The sequence below is a fragment of the Takifugu rubripes genome, chromosome 16, assembly GCF_901000725.2.
Source record: "Takifugu rubripes chromosome 16, fTakRub1.2, whole genome shotgun sequence".
NCBI lineage: Eukaryota > Metazoa > Chordata > Actinopteri > Tetraodontiformes > Tetraodontidae > Takifugu > Takifugu rubripes.
In genome coordinates, this window is record NC_042300.1 from 13,053,421 (window position 1) to 13,073,420 (window position 20,000).

The 20,000-nt window shown below is 51.5% G+C and overlaps 4 protein-coding genes across 6 annotated transcripts in view; 2 read left to right on the plus strand and 2 right to left on the minus strand.

Annotated features, from left to right (window-relative positions):
- Nucleotides 1–357, plus strand: part of LOC115252936 (C-type lectin domain family 11 member A-like) — a 1,965-nt gene extending 1,608 nt beyond the window's left edge. Inside the window, exon 5 of the mRNA XM_029849411.1 lies at nucleotides 1–357. This exon is cut by the window's left edge and continues 285 nt beyond it. Coding sequence (XP_029705271.1) covers nucleotides 1–128 — 128 coding nt within the window. The 3' untranslated portion in view covers nucleotides 129–357.
- LOC101080237 (peroxiredoxin-like 2C) lies at nucleotides 294–5,656 on the minus strand. The gene is made up of 9 exons (XM_029849410.1): nucleotides 5,505–5,656; nucleotides 5,109–5,187; nucleotides 4,970–5,023; nucleotides 4,643–4,688; nucleotides 3,141–3,268; nucleotides 2,947–3,061; nucleotides 2,734–2,856; nucleotides 1,069–1,206; nucleotides 294–940 (listed from the first exon to the last, which is right to left on the minus strand). The coding sequence occupies exons 1-9, from the start codon at nucleotides 5,596–5,598 to the stop codon at nucleotides 821–823; spliced, it is 897 nt and encodes a 298-aa protein (XP_029705270.1). The 5' UTR covers nucleotides 5,599–5,656; the 3' UTR covers nucleotides 294–820.
- A 763-nt stretch (nucleotides 5,657–6,419) lies between these two features.
- Nucleotides 6,420–16,047, minus strand: LOC115246514 (tetratricopeptide repeat protein 13-like). 3 transcript variants are annotated; one of them, XM_029849408.1, is made up of 23 exons: nucleotides 15,834–16,047; nucleotides 15,010–15,101; nucleotides 14,576–14,651; nucleotides 14,431–14,501; nucleotides 14,279–14,344; nucleotides 13,645–13,737; nucleotides 13,217–13,423; nucleotides 13,035–13,145; nucleotides 11,864–11,946; nucleotides 11,606–11,747; nucleotides 11,339–11,513; nucleotides 11,086–11,242; nucleotides 10,776–10,906; nucleotides 10,574–10,706; nucleotides 10,307–10,399; nucleotides 10,097–10,180; nucleotides 9,931–10,015; nucleotides 9,698–9,804; nucleotides 8,851–8,986; nucleotides 7,777–7,856; nucleotides 7,582–7,660; nucleotides 7,385–7,464; nucleotides 6,420–7,309 (listed from the first exon to the last, which is right to left on the minus strand). In XM_029849408.1, exons 1-23 carry the CDS (start codon nucleotides 16,009–16,011, stop codon nucleotides 7,195–7,197), a joined length of 2,574 nt encoding a protein of 857 aa, XP_029705268.1. In that variant the 5' UTR covers nucleotides 16,012–16,047; the 3' UTR covers nucleotides 6,420–7,194. The 3 variants fall into 3 exon arrangements, with proteins under 3 accessions (XP_029705268.1, XP_029705267.1, XP_029705269.1); XM_029849407.1 differs by having other exon boundaries at nucleotides 9,698–9,807; XM_029849409.1 differs by having other exon boundaries at nucleotides 7,195–7,309; nucleotides 9,698–9,807; nucleotides 13,217–13,333.
- Nucleotides 16,048–16,572: 525 nt separating this feature from the next.
- LOC101061455 (protein ARV1-like) lies at nucleotides 16,573–19,170 on the plus strand. Its single transcript, XM_029849412.1, has 5 exons — nucleotides 16,573–16,748; nucleotides 16,997–17,116; nucleotides 17,218–17,371; nucleotides 17,464–17,673; nucleotides 18,287–19,170. Exons 1-5 carry the CDS (start codon nucleotides 16,653–16,655, stop codon nucleotides 18,412–18,414), a joined length of 708 nt encoding a protein of 235 aa, XP_029705272.1. The 5' UTR covers nucleotides 16,573–16,652; the 3' UTR covers nucleotides 18,415–19,170.
- The last annotated feature ends 830 nt before the right edge of the window (nucleotides 19,171–20,000 follow it).

Below are 20,000 nucleotides of genomic sequence, written 5' to 3' on the forward strand. Positions count from 1 at the left end.
GCCAACCGGACGGAGGCCGGCGGGAGAACTGCGTGGCCATGGCGTCGGACGACGGGGACTGGTGGGACCACTACTGCGACCGGGCCATGAACTACCTCTGCGAGTTCGACGACAGAGTGGCGCTCTAAAATCCGCTCCGGCTGCTTCTGTAGCATTAGCTTCCCGTTAGCATTAGGACGCCACGGTTGGCTCAACTTTAGACACAACTTTGACCTTTTTTACGCATAAATCTGAAGCTAACGATGCGATTCTCAATATGCTGCCGGATCTCTCAGAAACAGCGCGTGACGATAGAGGTGTGATTTCTTTTAATGGTTCACAGACGTCACAGTTTCACAATAAAGGCTGAAAACTTTCCGTGCGAATCCAATTCATTCCATCCGGCTTATTTCCCCCTGGATCCTGAGATCAGACCTTTATGAGCTACACCAGTTAAATTCTGCCCATTCTGGACGTGGATCACAGGCGGATCGAGGCTCCGCCGGACCAGAACCTGTGAAACCCGTTAAAAGGGGAACCTGAACCACTCGTAATTCACTCTAAAACACGTAGAATTAAACATACAGCATTTAGCATTTAGCATTAAGCATTTTCAATTGGTGACAATATGATCAGAAAGAAAAAGGAAGAGTTTGAGAATTTGCCATTCGTGCGTTCCGATGTTTAAAGGAAGCAGCGTCACCACGACGGGGGCGAGCAGCCGCTGTGTCACACCTGCGTCTCAGTCACGTCTCTTCGTGGCGTCACGAGAGCGAGACGTGACATCATAAATGTGAGGCAAAGCGTCCGTCTTCCTCGGTGGTGTCGGTAGCGACCGCGATCAAACGCGCACGTCTGCCGCCTGCAGGACGTCCTGGACCGAGGGCCTGTCCAGCGGCGTCCGACAGCGGTGTCTGAACAGGACCGTCCCCGCCTCGTCCAGCAGGAAGTCTCCTCCCATCTGGAAATAAGGACATTGTTGTCCAGAGGTTCCACCACCCACGGAGCCCTGGAGGAGCCGGCTCCTAACACGGGAACGTCCAACAGGAAGTGGTCCTACCTGGAACGTCCAACAGGAAGTGGTCCTACCTGGTAGATGTCCTCCAGCAGACGCGAGGGGACATCAGGGAAGCTCCGGCCCTCGGCCTCGTACTCGGAGTACTGCAGCAGGCAGTCGAACCTCAGCACGTCGGCGTAGGACGAGCCCAGCCCAAAGGTCCGGTAGATCTGCACCCAGCGCCACGTTTCAGAAAGGACCAGTGGCGTTTAACCACCGGAACCAGTGGCGTTCAACCACCAGAACCAGTGGCGTTTAACCACCGGAACCAGCGGCGTTTAACCAACAGAACCAGTGGCGTTTAACCACCAGAACCAGTGGCGTTTAACCACCAGAACCAGTGGCGTTTAACCACCAGAACCAGCGGCGTTTAACCACCAGAACTAGTGGCGTTTAACCACCAGGACCAGCGGCGTTTAACCACCGGAACCAGTGGCGTTTAACCACCAGAACCAGTGGCGTTCAACCACCAGAACCAGTGGCGTTCAACCACCAGAACCAGTGGCGTTTAACCACCAGGACCAGTGGCGTTCAACCACCAGAACCAGTGGCGTTCAACCACCAGAACCAGTGGCGTTTAACCACCAGGACCAGCGGCGTTCAACCACCAGAACCAGCGGCGTTTAACCACCAGAACCAGCGGCGTTTAACCACCAGGAACCAGCGGCGTTTAACCACCAGAACTAGTGGCGTTTAACCACCAGAACCAGCGGCGTTTAACCACCAGAACTAGTGGCGTTTAACCACCAGGACCAGCGGCGTTTAACCACCGGAACCAGTGGCGTTTAACCACCAGAACCAGTGGCGTTCAACCACCAGAACCAGTGGCGTTCAAACCAACCATGAACCAGTGGCGTTTAAAAACCACCAGGACCAGCGGCGTTCAACCACCAGAACCAGCGGCGTTTAAACCACCAGAACCAGCGGCGTTTAACCACCAGAACCAGCGGCGTTTAAACCACCATAACTAGTGGCGTTTAACCACCAGAACCAGCGGCGTTAACCACCAGAACTAGCGGCGTTTAACCACCAGGACCAGCGGCGTTTAACCACCGGAACCAGTGGCGTTTAACCACCAGGACCAGTGGCGTTTAACCACCAGAACCAGCGGCGTTTAACCACCAGAACCAGCGGCGTTTAACCACCAGAACTAGTGGCGTTTAACCACCAGAACCAGCGGCGTTTAACCACCAGAACCAGCGGCGTTTAACCACCAGAACCAGCGGTGTTCAACCACCAGAACCAGCGGCGTTCAACCACCGGAACCAGCGGCGTTCAACCACCAGGACTAGTGGCGTTTAACCACCAGAACCAGCGGTGTTCAACCACCAGAACCAGCGGCGTTTAACCACCGGAACCAGCGGCGTTTAACCACCAGAACCAGCGGTGTTCAACCACCGGAACCAGCGGCGTTTAACCACCGGAACCAGCGGCGTTTAACCACCGGAACCAGCGGCGTTCAACCACCAGAACTAGCGGCGTTTAACCACCAGGACTAGCGGCGTTTAACCACCAGAACTAGTGGCGTTTAACCACCAGGACTAGTGGCGTTTAACCACCAGGACTAGTGGCGTTTAACCACCAGAACCAGCGGCGTTTAACCACCAGAACCACACAGAAAACCCGGTTGTGCGGTGAGGAAAATATTATCAAAGGAGTCTGAGTGAGTTCTGATTGGAGGAAGACCGGATCCTGACCTTTCTCTGTGGGTCCAACACGATGTCGAAGGCACAGCCGGTCTGCTCCAGCCAGATCTGAGCTCCCTCAAGACTGCCGAAGGACACCACCAAGACCCGGAGCGACCGAGCCGCCAGCACAGCCTACGGAGATGCCAAAAATTGGGCGTTGGAGGTTAGAAACGGGTCGGCTTGGGGTCGAGATTCTGGGTCAGGGTCTGACCCAGAACTGACCTGACTGGCCTGCAGCTCGGCCACGTGGTCTCGTCACGGCAGTCACCCGAAGTGTCTGATGAGAACGAGCAGCAGCTTCTGCCCCTGGTCCAGGTAGTCGCCCAGAGTCGCCCTCCTGCACCCCATAAAACACAACGGTTCAACGGCCCGTCTGGAACCGGAACCTGAGGTGACCCAAGTTCTCCTGGACTCACTTTCCAGTCCGCCCATCGCTGACCTGAGTCTCCGGGCTCAGGTGTCCAGCATTGCTCCCTCCTGAGGGCTGCTGGGCTGCTGCCTGCAGACGTCTGTCCACGTCCTCCAGGAAAGAGTCCCACTCAGTCTACACACACACACACACACACACACACACACACACGCACACACACACACATATATATATATATATATATAGTGGTGTTCCCCTCTCCTCCCTTCCCTCTCCCCTCCCCTCCTCCCTTCCCTCTCTCCTCCTCTCCTCTCCCTCCCCTCCTCCTCCCTCCCTCCCCTCCCCTCTCTCCTCTCCTCCCTCTCCCCTCCTCCTCCCTCCCTCCCTCCCCTCCTCCCTTCCTCTCTCCTCCTCCTCCCTCCCTCCCCTCCTCTCTCCTCCCTCTCTCCTCTCCTCCCCTCCTCCCTTCCCTTCCCTCTCTCCTCCCCTCCTCCCTTCCCTCTCCCCTCCCCTCCTCTCCTCCCCTCCTCCCTTCCCTCTCTCCTCCCCTCCTCCCTTCCCTTCCCTCTCTCCTCCTCTCCTCTCCCTCCCCTCCTCTCCCCTCCTCTCTCCTCCCCTCTCTCCTCTCCCCTCCTCTTCCCTTCCCTCTCCCCTCCTCCTCCCTCCCTCCCCTCTCTCCTCTCCTCTCCTCCCCTCCTCCCTTCCCTCTCTCCTCTCCCCTCCTCTCCTCCTCCCTTCCCTCTCCCCTCCTCTCCCTCCCCTCCTCCTCCCTCCCCTCCTCTCCTCTCCTCCTCCCTTCCCTCTCCCCTCCTCTCCCCCTCCCTCCCCTCCTCCTCCCCTCCTCTCCTCCTCCCTTCCCTCTCCCCTCCTCTCCTCCCCTCCTCCCTTCTCTCTCCCCTCCCCTCCTCTCCTCCCCTCCTCCCTTCCTCTCCTCTCCTCTCCCTCCTCTCCCTCCCCTCCTCCTCCTCCCTCCCCTCCTCCCTTCCCTCTCTCCTCCTCTCCTCTCCTCTCCTCTCCCTCCTCCTCTCTCCTCTCCTCCCCTCCTCCCTTCCCTCTCCCCTCCTCTCTCCCCTCCCCTCCCTCCCTTCCCTTTCTCCTCCTCTCCTCTCCTCTCCCTCCCCTCCTCTCTCCTCCCCTCTCTCCTCTCCTCTCCTCCCCTCTCCCCTCCCCTCCTCCCTTCCCTCTCTCCTCCTCTCCTCCCTTCCCTCTCCCCTCCCTCCCTCCTCCCTTCCCTCTCTCCTCCCCTCCCCTCCTCCTCCCTCTCTCCTCCTCTCCTCTCCCTCCCTCCCCTCCTCTCTCCTCCCCTCCTCTCTCCTCCCCTCCCCCCCCCTTCCTCCCCTCCTCCCTTCCCTCTCTCCTCTCCCTCCTCCTCCCTCCCCTCCTCTCTCCTCTCCTCCCCTCCTCCCTCCCTCCCCTCCTCTCTCCTCTCCTCTCCCTCCCCTCCTCCCTCCCTCCCCTCCTCTCTCCTCTCCTCTCCTCCCCTCCCCCCTTCCCTCTCCCCTCCCCTCCCCTCCCCTCCTCCCTCTAGTCTAAATTAAAATCACCAACCTGGAGCTCCAGAAGTTCCTCTACCTGCTCCTTTACTGGTTCATGACTGAAAGACAAACAACTGGTGATGAGTGATTTTCTCTAAATAAGCAGAAACCTCTGAAATAGGAGCTTGGTCCTGTTATCAGGAAGGTTAACGAGTCTGGTTTAATTAGCATCATATACTTTTGGTGTGTGCAAATGCCGCTAGGTTACTGAGGACTTTATCTCGTAACTACTCGTAAAAGCACCTTCTGACGTGTGAATAAACCTGGTTCAAAGACCAAACCCTGAGGAACGCCACATCTGACGTTATCTCGGTGCATAAAACCTCTGATTCTCACTCACTGATAATACTTCTGCCAAACCGCTTCAGCTTCGCTCTTCTTTTTCACCCCCAGGCTGTTAAAATGTGAAATCATGGTTAGAAAGCAAACTACCACGGGACAACCTTAAAGAACTGATTTACAGGTGTGAACCGCCTCACCTTTTGTAGAACTGTGCCCCCGCTGAGATCAGGCCCAGTAACGTGGTGATCTTGTGCGGGACGAAACCTTCCAGGGACTCTGTGCCAGAACAAAAGGACCTCAGTAGTGGACAAAGCTGATTTGGGTTAGAGGCAAAGAGCATGACAGGGATTATTCTGCATCACCTGCGAGTCCCAACCACCGGTTACAAGTGTGTAATTACGAGTCACATGTCCACTTTGTATCAGAGCAAATTAATAAGAACAATAATAGAATTGACTTTAAAACCATAATTTATGCTGGATATTGTATTTGTTTCTGAATATATTCGAGCAGAAAGGAGCTAAATCAGAGTTTTTTTCTGCAAAGTGCGCCATGAAACGTGTAAAGTGTTGAAATTTGCTCTAATTTCTCACCTTGTGCTTCGCGCTTGGCGGCCCGGAGCAGCGCCCCGCTGAGGCCGAGCAGGAGCCCGAGGCTGCCGGACACCGTCTCCTCTGACGCGGCCATGAGCGCCGCTTTCTGCCGCGCGGGCGAGTAACGACGTCCTTAAATACACTACGATCACGTGGCTGTCACGTGGCCACCGAGCGCCCACGCGGCGGCTGTAGAAACCATTTGGCTTCGCTTTAGCTTTTTAGCAGGATCATTTCTGAATTTGTTTAACTATTTAAAGGTTCAGGTTCGTGAATTCCACACTGATTCAAATCATATTTCAAAATTTAATATATTTATTCGTTAAAACGTTGAATGCGAACTAATTGGAGAAAAGCTGCAGAAACTGATTTTATTGGAATATATCACTCTGCGTCTATTAAATCAAATAGTTAAGCTCAGGTATTTAAAATAAAAATTGGATATTTAATGCTAAACACGTGCCATTTGTGCAAAGTTTCTTAGCAAACCAGTGATATTAAAACAATACACTCAAGGAGTGTTTTAATTGACCGATTATTTTATTTGACAATCCCAAGTTTGCAGCAGCTAATGAGGGTCCAAACGGTCTCCAACTGGAGAATTAAATTGTTGAATTTTAACAAATGCAGTTGCTGCATGTAAACATCGACTCTAAATTTAATCTTGCAAGTTCGAACAAAAATAGGTTGAGCAAAATCTTCCTTCCAACCAGATTCATAAACACTATCGAATTGAAAGTCTTACAGAAAAATAACAGGTTGATTTTTCCTACAACTAAATGCGGTTTTTCTTCAATTAATTTAAATGTGCAGAAGTTTCCCTCTTTTCTGTTCTATTATCAAGAATGTCAACGATAGTTTTGTTCTGTTGAGAGTTTATATTTTTTCATTTTGGATGAACAAATGAGCGACTTCTCCGGCTGTGGCTCACTTTGGTGAGCACCAATGTCCCCTTTAATCCTTTTATTTGCAACAATGAGAAAACAATCCAAGACTCCAAACATCCTCCAAGCAGCAAGACAACACATCGGAAGATTGCTCCACGTTTCTCAACTCATTCATCTCGGCTGCACACTTCATAAGTGCCTGGATTCTGGAAACTTTGCTAAAATTATTAACGGGAACCATAAAATCTGACAAAAGTGTCGGATTTCAGAGGTCGTGTTGTTGGTCCGTGACAGGTTTGTGCTTTGGGTGTTCCAGCGTGACGCCGGGGGGAGGACGAGTAACTTCTGCAACCCAAACTGGGACGATGCTGGTCTCTGTTATCACCTGGAGGGGGGAAACACTGGGAAAGGGACGCTTCTTTAACACTGAGGAAGTTTTGTTTCCTCTGGGTTTAAGTTCTAATACATTTTAGCTGCATATGAATATTAAACCTGATGTCTAAGGGGTTTATAAAGGACTGTTTACCTATTCTATATGGTAGATGATGTTTTGATTAGGCTGATAGTCTAAGAAAGTAAATTAAGCACTGGCCTTGGAGCCGATACGACAGAAAACTTCTTTCAGCCAACAGTGAGTGGAAGAAACTCTGATTTGGCCTCTTGCGGTCCAAGCGAGCGGTACCAAGCGAGCGGTACCACCATCCCGCTGGAGGAGAGGCGGCTGCGTTTGGGTTGCAGAAGGAGGAAGGAGGCCGAATCGGCTCGGCAGCGCCGCTGTTTCGGGCCTCTGCTGCCTGGACCCGTTAGGACTTCTTTGGACAGTGTGAGGATGAGTCTGTGTTGAGAACCTCGATCATGGTTCTGGTGGAGGGGAACGCCTCTGCTACCGATGGAAGACTTTGGTACCAGGATGGCAGACTGTCGAGGGACAACAAAGATTCAGTCTCTGCCAAAAAGTGGGAGAACGAACACAGCTGCACTCGGGCTTCACACCTTTTCAGATTCATCCAGGATTTTGCCATTTTACTGAAGCCGTCAGGACTGGGCGTGGTCATGGCCTCGAAATCCACCAGCTGAAATGATTGCATTCAATCATCCACCATTTCAATAAAACGGACTGATTGCTTTCTATAACGGGGGGGGGCTGATTTAGGGACTCATGGTTCCAGAAAAACACGTGTCAAGTTTACCTTTCCTTTGGGGATCCGACCCATGACCTCCTTCCCACTGGCCATCACTGCGCCCATGACGACGGCGTAGGCCACCACACTGAGGACACATTAGATACGGGTTTACTGGCATAAACAGCCAACTAGTTATTACTGAGGGATCTCTCTTAGGTTGATAGTTAAAGGAAAACCCTGAACAGTAGATTGAGATCTTACCTGGACCCTCTGGATAGAGGCATGAGGTTACAGAAGTAATAAACCAAGGACAGGATGAGGTTGCACACGGCATCGGCATCCTGCAAGGACAGAGTCAATGACAGAACCCTCATCTTAAGGCTACTCAACTACAGATAATTAACAAAAGAGGATCAATAATCGTAACAGAAAAACTGTAGCTTCCATCAACAACTTTTCCTTGAGCAGTTTGATTCCCAGCCAGGAGGCTCAGACATAAAGACTCTTTATCACCCAAATCCAGATCTGAAAAGTTTGAATAAAAAAGCCCAAAAAGAAATCGGATCTCAAAGACTAAAACAAGAAAAACCTGTTCGCTTTTATAAAGCCAACAGTGACAAACCTAAACAACCACAGTGTCACTTCACACATCTATCGAATCAGGGTTAAAGGGTCAGGGTCAGGGGGTCAGGGTTAGGGTCAGGGATAGGGGGTCAGGGGGTTAGGGTCAGGGTTAGGGGGTCAGGGGGTTAGAGTCAGGGTCAGGGGGTTAGAGTCAGGGTCAGGGGGTTAGAGTCAGGGTCAGGGGGTTAGGGTCAGGGTTAGGGATAGGGGGTCAGGGGGTTAGGGTCAGGGGGTTAGAGTCAGGGTCAGGGGGTTAGGGTCAGGGTCAGGGGGTTAGAGTCAGGGTCAGGGGGTTAGAGTCAGGGTCAGGGGGTTAGGGTCAGGGTCAGGGGGTTAGGTTAGGGTTAGAGTCAGGGTCAGGGGGTTAGGGTCAGGGTTAGAGGGTTAGGGGGTCAGGGTCAGGGGGTTAGGTTAGGGTTAGAGTCAGGGTCAGGGGGTTAGGGTTAGAGTCAGGGTCAGGGGGTTAGAGTCAGGGTCAGGGGGTTAGGTTAGGGGGTCAGGGTCAGGGGGTTAGGGTCAGGGTCAGGGGGTTAGGGTCAGGGTCAGGGGGTTAGAGTCAGGGTCAGGGGGTTAGAGTCAGGGTCAGGGGGTTAGGTTAGGGGGTCAGGGTCAGGGGGTTAGGTTAGGGTTAGAGTCAGGGTCAGGGGGTCAGGGTTAGTATAGTATTCCATGCTAACGAGAACGGGGGCCTTAGCCTCAGTGTGACCGTACCCCCAGTTCGGTGGACAGCATCAGCGCCTTCCCTTTAGCGGTGAGGTCTTTGTAAATGGACTCCACCTCTGACTGGTACTGCTGTGTCCGCTCCTCTGTCGTCTGGGTTTCAACTGAGAATAACATGTTTCCCACCCTGAAAATACAGAAACAAGCGTGGGAAAACTGTATCCAAACTTGAATCTTACTATCGCTAGATCTCGCGGTCGATCGCCAAGGTACTATCGGGAGATCTCATGACGATAAAAACACAGACGTCAGCCCATCATCCGTCCCCTCACATGACTGATCTCCAGCCAGTCATGTGACATCTGAATTTTTGACACCTGTGTCACTGTGCAAACAACGGCTGTAAGTGCAGCAGAGCTAACAAGCTAGCCAGTTTGTTAGTGCTTTCGTTTTTTCCTCTTAAACTTCAGAAAGGGCATTAAGTGAGTGGGGAGCTGGACCGAGTCAGGAGAATAAAACGGATCCCTTTCATACAGAATGGGAGGACTTTTTTAACGGTGACATTTTCAAAGTGCGTGTGCCATCACGACACCAAAGAAGGGAAACGTGGAGCGGCATTTTGGACTGTTGATGGAAAATACGCCACTGAACACCAGCGAAGAGGGAGCTGAGGACCAGGAAGGAACTAAAGTCCCAGTAGTTCTCCACAATGGCCAAAACTGTACAGTTAATTATGTTGTGTTGAGCAACATCTGCAGTTACGCAACAGACATCAACATAATCGTAAGACTCCTCCATAGTTTTCTCAATAAATATAATCAGTAGCTCGTATGCTGTAACAGTGTGAGCACCCCTGTCTCAAAAGGTATTTTGCTACAGCTGCCATCTGCATTCATACCTGTCTCCTGTGATGGTGATGGTGAAGCCGTCATATTCTTTCCCAGGATCCTTCATGCTCGGCACTTTGGAATTGACGGTGAAACCATCCCTGGTTTTACTGTTGACCTGCTTCAGAGAACAGACACACCAAACTCAACAAGTGCCATCATGGGTTCGGGTTAGCTGCTGGACCTCCACCCACATCCATCTGTGTGGATATCCATCCCTCATCCATCAGTCGGTGGCTTTTACCTTCATTATAGGAAGCAGATCTTCCACTTTGTTCACATTTTCGAGAGCTTGACGGACTTCTAGGAGCCCTCTGGGATTGTACGCCCTAAAGGTGGAGAATGAAAACTTTCCAGTCCAGCAAAACCAGAGAAAATTGGCATTAATGTTCATATTTGGTCTAATTTACCCATGATACACCAGGATTCTGTCTTTGATGAAGTCGAGGATGCTGTCAAAGTAGGCTAAGTATCTAATATTTATGATCTGTCCTCTGGAGGAGAAAAGGTGAAGAGGAATCTCAACCGAAGGCTTATTTTGAAGTGAATCCATAAGATTTGTAATAAAACCCGGAAGGTGGGCTGTGACAGCGCTCCACGGCTGGGAAGCAGGTGGTCACCTGATTAGATTGATGTGATTGTTGAACCCTCGGCTGAGGCTTCGAGCAGGCATCTGATCCAACCACAGGACTGGCTGGTCTGGATCTGCGATCCTGAGCACAAGAGGCGGATGCACCCGTCAACAAAGGAAGCCTTTTATTCTGTGCAGCCAGTTTAGGGGTATAAAACCACTTATGGACCTCTGCCCTCTTTATCTTTGCCCCGTAGGGCTTTATGGCCCTGAGATACGGATGGCGACGGGCCGACCGCTCGTAAAGACGCCTCACCTCCTCCACTTGACGGCTATATCGAACATGTCCCTCCACTGCATCTGCCTGGTCTTGCCGTTAACTCGGACTTTGGAGTTGCTCCAGGTGCGATGCATCGCCTGCATCACCTCCACGGTGGCTAAACCCATAGCTGAAGAAAAGAAGACATTCTGAGTGCCCTCATTACAGAACAAACAGGAGCGGCGTTCCTCAGGGGTACCTCTGTGTATTCTTGCGTTAGGTAAGAACCCAGGAGTGTCGTACTGCATTAGCGCCCCCAAGTGGTCGGCTGTGCAAATCAGCTTCTGAACTTCACTGCTGTAGCTGTCGAAGTTCTGCGGCAGGACGTCCCTGAGAACCACACAGGAATAAAGGAGTCAGACCCGGCACCAGGAAACGGGGGTGAATGAGCTTTGCTGCTACATTAAAAGCTTCATTCTTCATTTTCAGCTAAAACTGAACATAATGCTTGTTGGATCTAAGAGGGACGGACAGCCAACAGAACCACTGTCAATTCCCCTCTAACCTACTTGATATGTGGCTGAAGTCCAGGCTGTTCTTCATAGTCCTCTATTAGAAAAGGCAGGTTCTTGGCCCAGTGGTTCTTAAAGTTCCCAGGTAGGTCCTGGTCCACATTGTACTCTGCTACTGGGACGTCGAGGTGCGAGTGCAGGTAGCGCGAGTACTCTGGTCGGAAAATGAGCCAAGGGAGCTGTTAGAGAAGGCTGGAAGCTGTGGAATTCTGGTGAGATGTTCTGGGGTGCAGATGCAGAAAGACCACACCTCTCAGATATTTGACTTTGAGGTATTCGGAGCTGGCCTTCTGTCCCAGCAGGGGCGCGTTGAGCATGACTTTAGTTTGAGCTTTGATGCCCTCGTAGAACTGCCCCATGGCCACGTGACTTAACCCCTTCATGTACTGACACACCTCATTGTACGGCTCCAACTGGAGGCACCTCTGGAGCAGGCGTGTGAAGAGAGGCAGGTCAAAGACATGCAAATGTGGCCTCACGGTGGCTCGCGTCAGCTGGGAAATATGACGACCTGCACCTTGAAGTTGCCTATGGCCTCCTGCAGGGAGCCGTGGTGGTAGAGCATCATCCCTCGCAGTTGGAGTGACTGGATGTGGTTCTGATCCAGCAGGAGGGCCTTCTGGAAGCTCTCCATTGCCGACTCAAAGTCACCCAGCTCTCTGAAGAGCCAAAAGGACAGAAGTGCACGTATTAGTTGGTGAACAGGAAGGTGCTGTTCTCCATTCTTTACATTATTTAGCTCTTCTCTCTGCCAGACGGTGAAGAATCGATGTACCTGTAGGCCTGCCCGAGGCTTTTATAGGCATCTATGAAGTCTGACTTCAACTTCAAGGCCTCTCTAAAAGTTTCAATGGCTTCCTAATAGAGGAAACACACGTCAGATTACTAGGACAGGGTTAGCGTTAACAACAGCCGTTCGTTGAGACTTTTGAAAAACCTTTAAAGTCAAAAGCTTGCAGCACTGGGCTTTGTTCTGCACATTACATGTATAGAATTGGTGCCTACACACATATCAAAGCTTAACCTGAGTAGAAGGTTAAGTGTGCATAAACCTGACAAGAGCCTGATTGACTGACTAGAACTAATAAAAGGAGGAACCTGCAGGCTAAACACACAATAGACACACAACAGACACACTCAGAGCTTCCCAACAACTGAGAAATCACCGATTGCGCAACACTGAATCGGGAAAGACCAGATTACTGATTATTGCTCGTAAACCCAGAGCAAAAACTTCCGTATTTTCGTGACCATAAGGCGCACTTTTTCTCCCAAATGGACGGGGCACCTTCTGTGTGCGCTGAGTTCCAAAATCTGGAAATGCTTTCCGACTTTCGCAAAAGCCAATTCCGATTCATTTCGTTCCCTTCGGATACAGAAGACGACGTACGCGAGTGCATTGCTAATACACGCTAGCAGGCATGTTGTAAGCTAGCGTGCTGGTATGTTGTCCCATGGCCACGCCCGTAACTGAGGGCCTTATGGTCGCGAAAATAGGGTATTTCTTATAATTAAAATAATTGAAAATAAGTAACAGAACCACTTTCTAACAGATATTCCCTCTTGTTGCTTTTTACAGCGCACAGCCTGAGAGAAACGGAATCGCTGGTGTCACTGTACTGAAACTACGTGCACGAGGCTGCAGAGGAAGGAAACAAGCGTGAGCATCAATACGTTTTCAGTGTGTTTATAGGTGGTCGGGAAATGAATCAGCACTTTAACGCACACACGGTCAATAACTGGTTAAGAGCTTGAAAACAGACGGTACCAGTACAACCTGCTGTGTCAGCGTTAGCCTGATTTACACGTGTTCATGAGTGACAGCACGCCAGCCAGAGGCAGGGTGATGCTACAAGAAAAGGAATGTATGTGGTTCCCATTTCCACTAGGAAGCGTCTAAATAAGGTTTGGTTGCAGCGCACTAATGACCCTGACAGCACCGGTACCTTGAGCAGGCCTCGGTGAAAGAAGGTGAGGCCTTTGTACAGCATAGCGATCGGCTGGTTCTTCTTCAGCTCCAACGACTGCTGGAAGTCTTCCATCGCGGCCACGTAGTCCTGCCAGGATGACAAAGCTCAGACCGCGGCGCCCAACTGCTGAGAAGGGCAACGGTTGAGGAGCGTCAGACCTCTGAGATGAAGAGCAGCGTCCCTCGGTGCCGGTAGAGGCGGGCCGACGGCTGCAGCTGCACGGCTCTGCTCAGGTCTGCCAGGGCCTCGCTGATGCGCCCCAGAGGAGACAGGATCTGCCCGGAGCAAAGAGCCGTCCAGACATTAGCTCCCTCTAAACCCAGGGTTCGACCGTCAGAGGGAAAGGGCCTGCACCAGCTGGGAAACTGGTCAGACAGGTTGGGAAGCATTTCAAAGTCGACAGTGTCAATCAGATGAGACAATGGAAGAATTTACGCCTCTTTTTTCACACTTTGGACAACTGGTCCTTTTAACTTGCCACTGGATAACCAGGAAGCACTCTGCTATCAATGAACCCAAAAGCTTCCATATGTATGCGTATATGTAGGCGTGACCGTCCTGCCCGGCGCCCAGGGTGGGGCCCCACCTCGGCTCTCTGCTCATACACTTCAGGCCAGTTTGGCTCCAGGGTGATGACTCTGTTGAGCTCGTACAGAGCCAAGTCAGCGTTCTTTATGTCCTGTGCACAAAGAGAAGGCTTTAGGAGGAGCTGACACTGGCCCCGGTGACGCTTGGCCCCTGTGGCCTGAGGCCCCGGAGGCCCCTGAGGCCCCGGTGGCCCCTGAGGCCCCGGTGACGCTTGGCCCCTGTGGCCTGACGCCCCGGTGGCCCCTGAGGCTCCGGTGGCCCCTGAGGCCCCGGTGGCCTGACGCCCCGGTGGCCCCTGAGGCCCCGGTGACGCTTGGCCCCGGTGGCCCCTGAGGCCTGAGGCCCCTGACGCCCCGGTGACGCTTGGCCCCTGTGGCCTGACGCCCCGGTGGCCCCTGAGGCCCCGGTGACGCTTGGCCCCTGAGGCCTGAGGCCCCGGAGGCCCCTGAGGCTCCGGTGGCCCGAGGCTCCCGTGGCCCCTGGTGCCATCAGCATGTGCACATCCCAGAGACTGAAATTTGAATCAAAGCAGCGGCACTTGCCACACAAAGGTGTGTTATGGTGATAACCTGCACCGCCTTTGCATTTAAATTTGCATGGTTTGACCGAGGTTGTATTATGGGATGGCTGACCTGCAGGCTTTTCTTCCCATAAGCGATCCCTCGCCCATAGATGGCGCTGACCAGCTCCGGGTCGCCCTGCAGCACAGACACAGACACAGACCTTCAGGAACACGTTCAGGGCAAATAAAATCATGTTCACAGGGTAAATATCAAATTCTCACCTGTAATAGGAGCGAGAAGTGTTTGACGGCTTCATCGTAAAGACCATTGCCTATCAGAACATAACCTATAGCTGGAACGCAAACAGAACGTGAGCATCTCGCCACTGTAGCCGAGGTTTGGACTTCAAATAAAGGGCCAACTCACCAAGTTCTTCATTTATGTTTTGGTTGTCAACAGGAAAGGGGATTTTTTTCTGCTCTATGAACAGCTTGGCTTGGTTCTGTGGGGAGGGAAAATGGACAGACAGCAAAATCCCGTGTGAATGGAAGGCTTCAAAATGGAGAAGAAGAAGAAGAGGAAGAAGAGGAAGAAGAAGAGGAAGAAGAGGAAAGACACGCGCCACTGTCAGATGACTAAAACTATCTCGTTTTGTTCTCAGATTCAAGCACATCAAGGTTGTGCCACCAGTTCGATTTTTAATATCGTAATAGTTTATAATTAGCGTGATTAATAATCCATAAAGTTCATCAAATTGACAGTTTTCTGCTCCGATTCTTTTTTCTTGCATGTCTTCAAAGGATGCTTTCTGAAGCCAAAGGTCGTCCTGCGGGCTGGTGTGATCAGGGTGGTGGCCTCACCAGGATCTTCTCAGCGTTGAGGGCGAAGGTCGACTCACAGGACGGGTCCCCCCCCTCCTCACAGTCGGGCTCCAGCTGCAGCACCGACGACTCTGGAACGCAGAAAACAGCTCTAAATGCATTTTAGCTCCCGTCTGGCCAAAATAAACCGAAAAGGCAACTTGTCAGTTTGTGGATTAAAGTATTTAAAAGAAAGCTTCTGCATTTCTTCACTGCGAGATTAATCCCGTTAAAACGGCAACAGGGCCTCGAACGTCTTTAAGGACCAACATTTAATCCACATTTAACCCACATTTCTTTATTCACAACGCTGCCATTGGACCGATGAAGGTTATTTTTTAAACTTCGACACGATGGCAGCTTTGATTGACACCGGAAACGGTGGGTTGGAGCCGGTACCGAGGTCATGGTCACCCGTTAAAGGGAAACTAGAACCGAAAAACCACCAACATCAGCTGGTCACGTGTGAGATAAGCACACGCACACGCACGGTGTGCACGGTGTGCACAGCGACGGATAGACACCATAGACCTTCAGATGTGCGACATGTTAGTGACAAACACTCCTGAGGAATCTCCGAGCTTTCTCTCCTGTTCGGTTCCGGAGTCTCGCAACACGTCGACCAAGCGCTTCTCTCACACCCAAGTTCGCCTCCAGGGCGGCGACAGCAGCTTATCTGCCCCGGCCCCGGCCCCCGCCTAACCCTAACCCCGACCCTAACCCTAACCCCGACCCTAACCCTTCCTACTACCCCCTCATCTTTAGCTCTCGGCGGGAACGCGACCGGGAAGACGGGGCAAAGCAACAGCAAGAGCAGAGTTTACCGCAGTCGGCCGCGTACTCGTCCCAGTCGGACAGGGAGCCGCAGCCCGGCCGGCTGAGCTCGCTGTCGAACAGGGTCAGGGAGGAGGCCTCGGAGGAGGAGGTGGCCCGGCACAGGCAGAGCAGGGCGAGGACCCCCGCCACCACGGCCCGGCTGCCAGGGGCCATGTTGCGCTGCATGCGTGACGCGGGAGAGCGGAAGCGTCTGCAGGCTCACGCGCGATTCTCCAAACGACCAATGGGACGCGAGCATGTGGAGAAACACCCAGAACTGCATTTCCCGACCTGCCCCGCGGCTGCTCATCCGGTTTATCCAGCGAGCGAGACGCTGCTGTTTTCAGTTTGACTTTTCAAAATAACAGCCTGATACATGTGACGTCAGTTGGCGTTTTCCAAAAAATGAGAGAATTATTTTAGGGTTATGTTGGAAATCGGTATAAATTCCCTTTCGGGGATTCCCTGTCATTATTTTTATTCTAAATAAGAATATTATTTTCGTTTATCTGTGTTGTACACCTTAATGTATATCAGTCGATTATCCTGTTTTTGCATTTCCGTAAAAAAATGATTTACGCAGTATATGTTTATATTTCTTCTTTTTTTTCTCTGTCTCTCTGCCGCATATCTTACTCAAGTGGCGCTTGTAACAAATGCCATTTAACTACATTTACTTTCAGATAATTACAAAACACAGTTTTATTTTAAATGGTTGATAAAGACTCGGGTTAGAGGGTGGAAATGTGGGCTTTTGTTTTGAAAGGTCTCACTTCCGCTGTGTTGCTTTCACATTAGCCGCTGGTCGAAGTGTTTGACGGACAAGAATGGAAGAAGATCACTTTAGATGTGTTGAGTGCAGCCACGAATCGCCGGAGTTGTACAGGGATTACAGGAACGGCATCCTGAAGATAACCATATGTGTGCGTTGTCATTTAACTTCTTAATTTAAGTTGCTGGTGTTCGTGATGCTAGCTAACATGCTAGGTCGCTACTACTGATCGGGTAAAATAAGGCAACGGAGTTGAATTCTCCATCATCCATTCATTTTAGATCGTAATAACAACACAACTCGGTTATTTCCTTCACTTTTGTGACATATTAGTATGTTTGACCGCCCCTGCCCCTTTACAGCTACATACTTATTAAAAGTAGTGCGATGTGCTCACAGGATTCATGTAAGAAGCCGGTGGACAAATACATCGAATATGACCTCGTCATCATCTTGATTGATGCTATTCTCTGCAAGACCCAAGCGTTTCGCCATATTTTATTCAACACAAGCCTGAATGTAAGTGGCACCGGTTTATATCAAGGGTGTTTTCTTGAATCTGCCCCCCCCCCCCCTTCTGCATCTGTTCTGCATCTGTTCTGCATCTGCCCCTCGAGCAGATCCACTGGAAGCTGTGCGTGTTTTGCCTGCTGTGTGAGGCCTACCTCAGGTGGTCCGTGCTCCATGGCTCTGAGCAGAATCCTGACCCGGCCGACCTCATCCGGTACACCAAGGAGTGGGAGTTCTACCAGATGTTTGGTCTGGCTGCCCTGGGTAGGCCGACCTCATCGCTCACACGTATCCAAGCTGCCGCGCAGCATCGATGGAACTCCCTCTGAAAATGTTGCTTTCTGCCGCTCCTCTAGAGCTGTCGGCATTCTGCACGGGCTTGCTGCTCTTCCTCTGGGCAGCGGTGGGGGGTCTGGAGGTCCGAGCCCTCCTCAGAGCTCTGCTGCTCTCAGGCTACGGGAAAGTCCTGCTCATCCCTGCCGTCATCTGGGAGCACGATTACTCGCCGCTGTGCCTGGGCTTCATCAAGCTGTTTGTTCTAACCTCAAACTCACAGGCTATCAGAGGTACGCGCACAGAAACTCCTCTACTCACCCCAAAAATGTCTGGAAACAATCTTTTTATGGAAAAAATGATTTTAAAGGCAAGTTTTCTTGCTCTGTCTAACTTATTTCAATGGCAACAGCCGTTGAAACGTGTTCCTGCTGGGTTTAGCAGCTAGCCTGTTGGGTTTAGCAGCTAGCCTGTTGGGTTTAGCAGCTAGCCTGCTGGGTTTAGCAGCTAGCCTGTTGGGTTTAGCAGCTAGCCTGTTGGGTTTAGCAGCTAGCCTGCCGGGTTTAACAGCTAGCCTGTTGGGTTTAGTAGCTAGCCTGTTGGGTTTAGCAGCTAGCCTGTTGGGTTTAGCAGCTAGCCTGTTGGGTTTAGCAGCTAGCCTGCCGGGTTTAGCAGCTAGCCTGCCGGGTTTAGCAGCTAGCCTGTTGGGTTTAGCAGCTAGCCTGTTGGGTTTAGCAGCTAGCCTGCCGGGTTTAGCAGCTAGCCTGCCGGGTTTAGCAGCTAGCCTGCTGGCTCAGAGAGGCGGCTGCTATCGAGTCACTTCAACAGGCCTCACTTTTAGTTGACATTTTTCCAGGTTTTTATTCAAATCCAAGTGCACTCACACATCCTCCCCTCTGTCCGCAGTGGTTCTGAACAGCAGCAGGCGCCTGTCCTTGCTCGCCGTGTGTGTCGGCGTGCTGTCGGAGGCCTGCGTCTCTCACGCTGCGAGGAGGCTCCCGTGGAGCGTCCAGGATGTGTGGACTCTTGCTTGAACGCCAGCGTAGAGACGAACGCTGCTCATTCTCAGGGGAAAATGACCTGAGGGCTGCTCTGATGGACCAGACACCACCGCGGGGGGTAGTTCAGAGCCACTCATGGTCATCGATTCATCACAGGGGGGAAAGCTGTCATGTTCTGCACTCGCCATTCAGGCATTGCTGAAACGCAGTTTCGGGATCTAAACATTCGTCGGAACACGTGAGGAACGCACGTCGGAAGGAGACCGAGCGTCTGTGGAATGAGGGGAATTTCAGCTTTGAATGGAAGCTCAGCCTGGTCTCGGGCTCCTTAGGAGTCGGTTTAGGGTGGAATTCTTAGTCAATGAAATCATCTGCTGCCGAGGAAGAATTCGTCTGGGTCACCGACAAGCTTAGAGTCATCATGGAGGAGGAGATTAAGACCATTAAGACCGTCTTCAAAATTCCTCATGGACACATAAAATGACACGATGGGCGGAGCCGGCAGGTGAGAAACGGCGCCCCACGCTGAAGCTCTGATGGGCTCCTGAGCTCAAGAAAATCACGAATGTCCCAACTCTGGAGATCAGGTGACGGTTCTGCTGTGGTTTTTATTTTACACTGTAAAAAGTTGGGTTTTTAACATGTTTCAGACCAGCCTTGATGTCCGGTTTGGATTAATCATCCAAACACTTCAGGGTTTCCAGGGAAACGTGAGCATGGAGGCTGCGTGACCAGGTTGAACTTCATATGTGGTCAAATAAGAGGAAATAAAAGCTTTTTCTAAGACTTTTTGGAGTGTGTTTTTTCCAGGGCTTGGAATAGTGCAAAATCAGTTGTCTGCATTCTAACCTAAAGAACATAAAGAAAAGGACTTCACTTAGTTGTAGCTAAACTGGTCTGATCAAGTGTTGAGGAGGTTTGGAGACTGCCTGGTGAGGACGGATCTACTAACAGTTTGATTCCTCTAAAACATCTGAACCATCCACAAAAGCCGGATTGGAGCAGGTGGAACATGTTGGTCCTCTATTGATGCAAGTGGTAGTTTAATCTGGCTAATCTGATTACAGGAACAGGCTTTACCGTCCCTCCCCGGGCTGGAAGCTGGACCAGTAATCCACTGAGGGGAATAAAATCCAACCCCGAATCACTTCATCCTTTATATTTCTCTTGTTTTAGCATGCTAGCTCCAAACACCCTGGTTTGGTACCGGAGAGGATACTCAATCACTATAAACTCCCTGTTCAGTGCACAACTGAGCTCGGAAAGGTCCGGAAAGCCAATCCTCCATGACTAAAGGACAAGGAGACCCAGGAACAACGCATCTTCTGGTCAGAATAGAAGATCAGATGGTTCCTCCCTCTGCCCCGTTCCTTCCATCTGAGAGAGTGAATCAAGATTATGTTAATCTGCTCTAATCTGGCATCAGACCGGCAGGAAAGCGGGACTAGAAACGGTTTCCACCCTGATATTGAGCAGTTCTTCCTTCCACTCACCTCCCAGTGACGTTTAGCTGCACAGCAGGAGGGAAAAAGGTTCTGCTGAGGGTCAACGCGCCCCCGCTGCAGATTGGTGTTGGGATTATTAGGCCGCAGCTTCAGAAACCTTACAACCCCCCCCCC

Excerpts from the sequence above, each read along its gene's own strand:
- LOC101061455 (XM_029849412.1), top strand. The coding sequence starts at position 16,653 with ATGGAAGAAGATCACTTTAGATGTGTTGAGTGCAGCCACGAATCGCCG. Across the intron at positions 16,749-16,996 it reads TCCTGAAGATAACCATATGT|GATTCATGTAAGAAGCCGGT; the intron begins GTGCGTTGTCAT and ends ATGTGCTCACAG. Across the intron at positions 17,674-18,286 it reads AAACTCACAGGCTATCAGAG|TGGTTCTGAACAGCAGCAGG; the intron begins GTACGCGCACAG and ends CTCTGTCCGCAG.
- LOC115246514 (XM_029849407.1), bottom strand. The coding sequence starts at position 16,011 with ATGCAGCGCAACATGGCCCCTGGCAGCCGGGCCGTGGTGGCGGGGGTC. Across the intron at positions 7,857-8,850 it reads TGCTGTCCACCGAACTGGGG|GATGCCGATGCCGTGTGCAA; the intron begins GTACGGTCACAC and ends CTGTCCTTGCAG. Across the intron at positions 7,465-7,581 it reads GTCGGATCCCCAAAGGAAAG|CTGGTGGATTTCGAGGCCAT; the intron begins GTAAACTTGACA and ends CAATCATTTCAG.